This window comes from Charadrius vociferus, unplaced genomic scaffold (genome assembly GCF_000708025.1).
Source record: "Charadrius vociferus isolate BGI_N301 unplaced genomic scaffold, ASM70802v2 scaffold70, whole genome shotgun sequence".
Taxonomy (NCBI): Eukaryota; Metazoa; Chordata; class Aves; order Charadriiformes; family Charadriidae; genus Charadrius; species Charadrius vociferus.
Window position 1 is genome coordinate 2,782,337 of NW_009646851.1, and position 10,137 is coordinate 2,792,473.

Sequence of the window (10,137 nt, forward strand, 5' to 3'; positions counted from 1 at the left end):
GCAGGAATGAGAACAAAAACATAGGCTTCTCTTCAACACCAGAAGCAGAAATTCCAAAATAAAATTTAGCAGTGATTAAATACATAAGATGCTTTTCTTTATTTTCATACAGCAGCAAGAGAGAAACCATGCTTCAGAAAACTCAGGCTTTACCTTCATCAACTAGAAACACATCTCTCAACTAGAAGATTAAAGGCTGACCACCAACTTTTGGAAGAAAAACTTTTGGAAGCTTGCCTTAGTTCCCTTACCTAGGCAATGAAAAGCTATCAGAATTAACATTTTTCTCCGATATCTCAGAGAAAAAAACAGACCATTTCTAAGTAAAGACATGTAAACACCCATACTAAAGGAAAATAAATAAAAGGTGGAGCAAAAAAATTCTGACAATCCTTCTGTCTTTGGGAAGAGATAAATGGGTGAAAAAAACAAATCAAATGTTCTGGATTACTTCAGGACATCCTGTCATGAGACATCAAAGCACTCACTGAGATAAGGTTTCTCATAACACACATACCTGCATAAAATAAAAATTGTATGACCAGAAAAGGTTACAGAAGATACTTTAACAGTGATCTGCTATAGAACACCCAGATTCAATTCTTGATGCAAAAACTGCATTTACGTATATAAATTATATATTTCATAGAGATTAGGCAGCAGAATCTATAAACTGGGCTGCAAATGATTCACCCTATTTCCAAAAAAACCCAAAAAGTGACCTAAGTGCACATTATGCAGATAACACACTACAGCAGAACCAACACTATCCCTGTGGAGTGGTCCCTTTAATGATGAAAACTTCTGCTTCTTTTACAGGATACATGCTGAAACAAGAACATGTATATTTAAATCCATGGAGCAATGGTAGCAAGGAGGAAATGCTATCCTTTTAACATCTGCTTATCTCAAAGCCTTCTTGAAACAGTTTCAGATAAGACAACCATCATGAAACTTGATTTGATCTCATGAAACTTCCTTCAAGTTAACTTCTACCCCAGAGCATTTAAGAGAGGTTTCAACCTTGCTGAAAATCTAATGAACGTTCTCAAGATTCATTCTACTGTATTTACATAGATAATAAGATCTACAGAAATTCTAGAGAACAAAGAAGATCTACGAGTTGTTTTTTTTTAATGAGAAGAACATTAGATGAAATTAGACTCCACAAGAACTGTCATTAAGAGAGTGTTTTCTTCCTTTTAAGAGAGCTACCTCTTGATCACTTAAGACTCGGGGTCAGAATCGGGCAGCCAATAGCTTACATGTCTACAGACAATCAAAAAAAACCACAAACACAAAACAACCATCTCTCCAAAAGCCAACAAATCCAACAAGAGACTAGATGTCAAAGAATATAACCCATTGAAACTTGGCTGTCTTTGCAACACTTTCATTGGTGCATCAAATATATTTGTTTTGCCAAATGTTCACATAGTTACCTGAGCCTCATAAGTTACCTGAGTGCTCATAAGTAAAAGCTTATACATACAATAAACACAGGGAACACACGTCCTTCAGCTGCAACGTGAACTGTACTACAATTACAGACCAATTTGTATTTCCGCATAACCTAACCACTGCAATCCAAGAAATTACATTAAGGAGATACATCACACCTTTCAGTCCTCCTGCTTTTTACGTTTTGTACAAATGCTGACTGCAAAGAACAATTTTTCTGAACTTTATCTGCTGTGGTGAAACACATTGATTTATAATTTTTAAATTTAAAACAACTAAGTTTTGTATGATGAGATTTAGACAATGCATGTTTTTATAATGAAATGATTAACTGCCATACCTCCAAGTTCTTTTACGTTCAAGATGGCATTCTGGAATGGCACTGCTTTTATACTGAAACCTAAGAAGAGAAATAAAGAGTATTACTAAGTCATTTGTTAAAGAGGCCATTTGAAATCAATTGCATACATTCAGAAAAGACTATTTTTTCATTAAGAGCCAGCATTTTGCATGTGAAATTCTGTTTCAATATGAGGTTTAAAAATATCAGTTATAAGGGGGGGGATAAATCAGTACGAGCAATGAAATTTGCAATGATACTATTAAAATAGTTGGGACACATAAAATTCAGCACAAAACTTCCATCCAGACCATCTACCATCTGGTAAGCAGTTAGAACAGAATATACCTTTATAAAGCCATCTTTTAATGTATCTACAACTAAAGCTTAGGTTTCAGACTACCAGTAATATGAAGTAATCCTTCTGCAATTTTTAGACATGGAAGACAACATGCAATTCAAATCACTGTTTTCTTACATTTAAACTTCACAGATTTAGGTTACACCTAGAGAATTAACCCTGTCTATGAATGTTATTAACAGAAAGATACTTTTACAGACCTAAGTGGTATATATTAAAATGGTTACAAGCCCACTAGAAGCATCTATGAATCCTCTATCAGCCTGTAATACGCTTAAAACTGAAAAACTTTTCTGGAAGTGTGATGTTTTCCCTTAATTGAAAATTCTGACAGACAAGAGAAAGGGAATGTGAAAGGCTCCCAGCAATCCATCAATACACTACATACTAAATTCTGCATGTTTAGTGCATACATACAACTGTATATAATACTTTACATAGTGAAAAAAATATGTCTGCTCTTTCAGCATAAAATGTCCAGGTAGACACTAATTTTATTTCCATCCAGCACAAGTAGTTTCAATGTGATATTACATACCTGTGAACTGAGTAAATAAGTTTTTTAAAAATGTGTTTTATTAGTTATCATTTAAAAAAAAACATGTTATTTTTTTCTCCCAGATCAGGCCAATAAGATACTCCAGTACTGTAATCATGGTCAGTGCTAGATGCAGTAGAGGAAAGTGCAAGAAAATCTGAAGGGAATAATTATGAAATATTTTTGTCGTTGTGTCTTAAAAAAAATCCTAAACTCTCCCTAGAAAGGAGGAAAAACTGGAATCGACCACAGTGGTGTTGATAAGAAAAGCAAAAATACAGGTTATAGTTTGAAAACTGAGTGGAGAAGTTGCCACATTATATTCTTGGATTCTCAACATTTTCTGCTATAGCACAGACAAAGTACATATGGGTAGATTTATTATAAGCTGAATAGCCTAGATATGCATAACTTTGGCTTGGATGCTGCCTAGTTTTATCCAGGATCTGTTTTCATTGCTCAAGTTGCCTAACTAAATAATGGTATTTTGTTGCAACTATCTAGAAACATGTAAGAAATTTCATTTTAAAATTAATCGTATTTTCATTGTTTCCTTTGATAGATCTATAGTACTGTTTACATTTCTTTTAATATTTCTTTCAGGGTCTAAAGTGTTAAAGTAAAATTTCCACTAATTACAGGTGAACTCCAAAGACAAAACTCAGAAGAGGGGAAAAAAAGAAAAAAAAAAAAGGCTGAATTACTCTAAAATTTCCTTCTAACTTGTTGAGTTAGGCATTGACACCTTCTCCACACAATGAAGTGTCAGATCTCTTTAACATTCCCAATAACACCACTATGAAGGTAATTGTTCAATTATTCATTACCGGAAAAACCCAGTATTTTCTTGTACCTGTTTTACTTTGCTTACTTACAGTTGTATTAAATAACCTTACGTTCTTGTAATTTAAACAAAGATACACTGAAAACCAGAATCGCTGTCGCCACAGAACTGTATTTCTTCCATCTCTATTACCTAACCTGTCCTCTTTCTGAACCTCGCAGACAGGTATTCCTTCTTCTCACTCCGCATGTTTGTTTCTGTTTGTTCTGGTGCTGTTCTCATTTTGGTTTTGGTTTTGGTTTTTAATCAAAATACTCTTTTCAGTATTAGTCATTCTGGTTCATCTATATAATCAAGCATATTCAAATTTTTTGGACTTTTAGCTGCAGTTGTTCTATCTGTTTTTATGTATTTTCTCAATGTCACTGAAACTTTTTGTAAATTGATTTTCTGATCTCAATCTGCCCTTACTTCATAAACAAGTTTCTTTGCTGGCCTAAAAAGAAAGGATAATCACCAGAAATAAACATTTCCATTACAGTTATTCTTTTGGTTGCAAGCATATAGCACAAGGCAGCACTGACCAACTATAAGAATAAATAAATCACAATTTAAGTTTCAGAGTGTTACTGTTCTGTTTTATTTTATAGCACATTCTCCTCTTTTCTGCCCATATGACAAGATTGCTAAAAAAACAAATGTAAAAAGAGAGGAAAGAAACCTTTTCATGTGTATCTACACCACACTGCTATTGTATGTTTCCAATGGTTCTACTTCGTTACACCACAACGTACCTTTTGACTTTCAACACATTCCAAATTGTATGTTTTCATGGATATTCCCCAATGTGTGACCAAACACTGAAAGAGTAAGTAGTGGTAGCTTCAAAGCAATCCATTAGGTAGTTTCAAAAACAAGGTAGCTAAGCTGAAGTTCCTACCACCTTTGCTATATGTTTCAATAGTTAACCTTTGGGTAACATTACAGTACAGCATGGAATAAAGGCAGCATCCTACCTGTGGTGGACACTATATTCTCCGGGCTTTCACTGCAAAGCTGTGACAGAAGACTTGTCTTGCCAGAACCAGTGAGGCCTATGCAAACCAGGTCATACTCAGGTCGTGGTGGTGGAGGTCCCTTGCAGCAAAGTGCTCTAAAACACTGCCAGGATAGGAAAACACAAAGAAAACAAAAATAAAACAAAGAAGTTACTTCTTTTTGGCAAGTGTTTATTCAATGAGGTTCTAAAAATGAAGTTAATAAATTTAAAGGCATTCTAGAGAAGCAAATTATTTTTCCAAGTTACTATTTTGACAAAATCAACAATTAATAGACTGAGACCACCTCAAGTGAAATATAAGAACAGCTTTATAAGAAAACACCAAAATACTTGTTAAATTTTCACCTAAACATCATAGAGTGGGATTGAGGGAAGTCACATCTATTTCCTGAATAGCATGAACAGTGCACATATAGTAAGATAGGCATGGCTTCTACTCAACTCTGCGGTTGGGCATGCACGAGTGTGCTTCCTGTACTCGTTTCATGCAACACCTGGTGTGAACATCAGAGCAGCTCCTGAGCAGCTCCTGGCCAGGATCTACCAGTTGCCATAGCAAAGCCTACTTCAGAGTTCTGCTCATGTCTCGTAAACAGTATTGCCAAAGTAGGCCAAGCTCATCCAAAAGGTCCTAAAGCCCTTAGTAAGGTTCATCAGACTTTTCTTTATATGTAATATGGAAAAATTTTATGTAAAAATCTAAAAACATACCATTCTGGGAAAGCTAAGAAGTTTATATTTAAGGTATGGGGTATAATTACCCGCTAATATCCAAGACAGACCTCTGTCACCCGAATATATATATAAATGCCTTTTTCCCCAGTATCTGCCACCTTCACATCAGAGGAATACATCTGCCATAACAAGGAAGGGAAAACATGTTTGTGCAATCGCTCCTCTCTCACACATTCTGTCTTTACGTAGCGCCATCCCTCTTTTTTTCATCTTAACCTCAAGCCAATCACCCCATTGGGTAAAGAAATCCAGTCTTTACAACCTTAGCCTAGTTTATCTACATGACTACCCAGGTTCTCTCATTGAGGACTACTGGAGGAGCAGAGAACCTGAACAGACACCAGTAAGGCACTGTTGCAAATAGCAAGGGGGGTCTGCAAGCAAGTCATCCAAAGAGAACATGATTATAAAAAAAAGAGCGCACTGAATGCAGAACTTTTATTTGATTCTTTCTGCATAGATGGTAAGTTATTGTACATGCTGCCAAAACAGTCTTCATTGGTTTAAAGAAGCAATAAGTTCAGGGAAAGTTACAAAATTCCTTCAACACCATTTAAAAATGTGAAAGGAAACATTTTAAGAGTAAAAACATTTACAGTAGTAGTTAAGCTGAACAAAGGCAACGCATTTCAAAAATAAAAGCTTTGCCTCTATTAAAATTTGACTCAGAAATCTTTTTTTTTCAAGAAGGTTTGCCCTTATATGTGTGTCTGCAGCTAAACAACAAACATGCCTCCTAGCTTTATTCACTGACGTGGGTTTATACTTATCTCACAGATTCTACAAAGCCACAGCAAACATTCTATTCTGGTATATAAGTGAGAAAGGCCAATTGAGTTCAGTGCACAACATAAGCTCCTTCAAACAGAGTTTCCACTTAATGGATATCAGGCTGAAGGCCACATAAAATTCTTCGAAGCTCACCGGACCTCCTGAGGCTGTGAGTCAGGCCCTTTGCAGCTAGTCTTTAAAAAGGATTAAATTTGTCCCTGTCAGCACAGCATCTTTGCAACAACTTCTTGACGTCATATTCAAAAACGCAAAGGAAGAGATGAGCTGATGAAAATCTGTGCTTCTCTCTGTCCAGACACTGTCCCAGTTCTAAGGCAACCAGTCACCACTCTTGCAGCCCTGATGACATGTAATAACCTGCAGTTCTGCCAAAGATAATTATTGCTCTTTGTAGGACACATATGGAGACTCTGTGGGTGACAGAGGGGCTCTGCAGGCTGGTTTTGTGAAGTTCAGTATCTCTTTAGTGCAGATTCTTTAAGTCCAACTTAGTCTGGGCAATCTTTATGTGCTGATCATTAAACGCATAATCAATCCAGGTCAAATTGCATGTCCAAAGCAGCATACACAGACCTGCCACCCACTCACTCATCCGTCCCCCATAAGCACAGTTAGGTATGAAAGTTCCTGAGATACAGCAAACACAAAACCCCAGAAGACAGGGAAATGGCTCCCTCCAGACCATTCTTGTACTTTATTTGATACAATCCCCAAACAAATTTGTTATATTTATGACTTTGTCCTTCTGCAAGCCTAATTTCCTTCAGTAGATATTTTTGTTTGGTTGGAATGAAAACAGGCTTTAAATATTCTAGCTTCAAAAAGCTGCTGAAATTTAATGCTGGCTGACAAGAGAAATTCTACAGCACATTTTAGGGGATACTTGCAATAATGTATTTAAATTTTATAAACTTGTTTCACTATCCTCCTTACAGAAGCTCAACGAACATCTCTTCCATTGGAAATATCACTATACAGAGTCCAATCACTGCCTTCCTGTTCTCTCAGCAGCTTGAAGTTACTTGGCCCCTAACAAAGTCAGGGATGTTTAAGCATCCATTATAGAGACTAAACCTCTGTTGTCACAACTTTGGCCACAGCATCTAGTAGCTGCACATGATCTCTGGAGAGTAGAAAATTCAGAGGTCATTGACCACGCAAATAACATTGCATCCTATATTCTGCTTTTGATTATGGACAGGAAATGCATCCTATAATACTTTATAAAGCATGGACTAGAGCTACACCTTTACTGAAGATGTTGTTATGTATTACAGTGCAGCCTAAAATACACAAAACTGCAAGAAATACATAGTAGTAACTAAAGAAGCTATTCCTGAAATCCAAAACACAAACATACCACAAACATTGAGAGTTGTTCAGTTCACAACTAGCATTCAGTCCTTTCCAAAACCAGTGTACTTTACACTCCATTTGGACAACCTAAAGGGCTTAGGAGAAATTTGAATTAACAGCCTGCCTGGTCTTCAAACACTTATCAGATATGGACCTGAAAGTCTCTTTCACTGATTCCCACACCTGATTAGCTCGATGAGTGACTGTCCAATAAAGGGCTGCCTTTTAGGCATCATAAAACAAACTCTGAACCCAAACGAGGCCACGTAGAGGGGGCGTTGGAGAGGACAGGAAAAAAAAACATTTGAGTACCACAAACACATGGTCAAGCAGAGCTAGCTGGCATAGTCACTGAAACGTTGTCTGGGGCATGGGCATGCATTTCAGAACCATTGCTAGCAAGAAAAAAGGAACAACATTTTTTCGATCGCTTTCATCCTATCATGCCTTCTATGATGGCATTACAGCATTGCTAGATAAGGAAAAAGCAACCGACGTCATCTACCTGGACTCACGCAAAGCATTTGACACCTTCCCGCATGACATCCTTGTCTCTGAATTGGAGAGATGTAGATTTGATGGATGGACTCAGTGGATAAAGAATTGGCTGGATGGTTGCACTCAAAGAGATGTGGTCAATGGCCCAATGTTCAACTGGAGATCAGTGACAAGTGGCATTTGTCAGGGGTCAGTACTGGGACAGATACTGTTTAACATCTTTGTCAGCAACATGGATGTTGGGATTGAGTGTGCCCTCAGCAAATTTGCTGACAACACCAAGCTATGTGGTGTGGTCAAGATGCTGGAAAGGAAGGGATGCCATCCAGACGGACATGGACAGGCTTGAGAGGTGGGCCTGTGTGAACTTCATGAAATTCAACCAGGCCACACGCAGGGTCCTGCATATGGGACAAGGCAATCCCAAGTACAAATGCAGGCTGGGCGCAGAATGGATTGAGAGCAGCCCTACGGAGAAGAACTTGGGGCTGTTGGTTGATGAGAAACTCACCGTGAGCTGGCAATATGTGCTCACAGCCCTGAAAGCCAACTGTATCCTTGGCTGAATCAGAAGCAGCATGGCCAGCAGCTTGAGGGAGGTGATTCTGCCCCTCTACCCTGCCCTCGTGAGACCCCACCTGGAGTACTGTGTCCAGCTCTGGAGTCCCCAACATAAGAAGGACATGGACCTGTTGGAGCGAGTCCAGAGGAAGGACACGAAGATGATCAGAGGCTTGGAGCACCTCTCCTGTGAGGAGGGGCTGAAAGAGTTGGGGTTGTTCAGCCTGCAGAAGAGAAGGCTCCGGGGAGACCTTATAGCAGTCTTCCAGTACTTAAAGGGGGCATGCAGGAAAGGTGGAGGGGGGACTCTTTATCAGGGAGTGCAGTGACAGGATGAGGGGTGAGTGTGAGGGTGGTGAAACACTGGAATAGGTTGCCCAGAGGAGTTGTGGATGCCCCATCCCTGGAGGTGCTCAAAGCCAGGCTGGATGGGGCTCTGAGCGCCCTGGTTTAGTGGAAGGTGTCCCTGCCCATGGCAGGGGGTTGGAACTAGATGATCTTTAAGGTCCCTTCCAACCCAAACCATTCTATGATTCTATAAGCAGCAGCAAAAAGATGCAGGCAGGGATAGTTGGCAGTTTATTTATTTATTTATTTTAGAATGAACTAGTAGATTTTTAAGGTATTGATAACAAAACAATCCAGTATCTTGAAAAAAAATTATGCATTTAGCGAGTTTCGGGAAAAAAAAAGGATGTAATTATCCAGGAGACTGGGAGTAATTGGGTGCTGCAGTCTGCAGAAAACCGCAAAATTCAGCACCACTGTTGCTTTCATTTTACTTGTATGTGTGCATGCATGCTCTATGTGCATGTATAAACATACACACGAGCTAAGGGAAGAAGTTAGCCAGTCCTACTCCTGCTTAGGGAATTCTATCCCAATCAGATGATTTTAGGTAGATCGGTATTTGAGCTGGCAGTCCTAGACTGTGTCCCCTTAAAGCCCTACAGAGATTTTTTTGGGGGAAAGCATTAAATATTGTGTCTATAGCAGCAGTGGCCAAACAATTCTGGTATATGTGGCACCCAGAGATCACAGATTGAAGCTCTGGGCAGCAAACATCTCTGAATTACTAGTCTTTCAACACATTACACTGCCTCCAGCCATTGAGTCTGACTTTGCCTATTCATTGTACTTGTCATTTCACTCTCCTTTTGGGGGTGAAATACTCCATTATTTCTGCTTTGTTCTGAACCCATCTCCTGTCTGTTTCTTTTGTTGCCACTATTTAATAGGGACAAACAGAAGCAAGGGATTTCATGCTTAGTTGATTAAACACACACAGTCTCATGCAGAAATACCCAAAGTTAGTGCAACATTAATGCTAACAAACGAAGCATTCAGAGCTCTTGAAATCCAGAATGAAGGCTGAAAGCTCAACCATAACTCTACTCCCCTCCCCATCTTGCTTATACTTATGGATATGGTCTCCCTTTAAATTTTATTTTTCAATTAAGGTATCTTTGAACAAACAGACTTCTAGTACCCAGCACACACTTATATCCAGAGGGCTGATTAATCATCTGAAGCCGTTGATGAAAATTCAAGGAGATTGGTAAAAAAAGTCAAATTTACACGCAGCAGGCTCCATAGCTCTGATATTGTATGAGATCACAGAAGCACAAAGAAATCTCAAACCTTGAAGAGG

At 38.5% G+C, this 10,137-nt stretch overlaps 1 protein-coding gene across 1 annotated transcript in view; it reads right to left on the reverse strand.

Moving 5' to 3' along the window:
- The window catches only part of ARL15 (ADP-ribosylation factor-like 15), a 212,474-nt gene that overhangs the window by 137,994 nt on the left and 64,343 nt on the right, over positions 1-10,137 (reverse strand). The window contains exons 2-3 of the mRNA XM_009894193.1: positions 4,501-4,645; positions 1,802-1,861 (exon numbers count right to left, since the gene is read on the reverse strand). Of these exons, the coding sequence (XP_009892495.1) occupies positions 1,802-1,861; positions 4,501-4,645 (205 nt within the window). The remainder of the gene's footprint in view (positions 1-1,801; positions 1,862-4,500; positions 4,646-10,137) is intronic.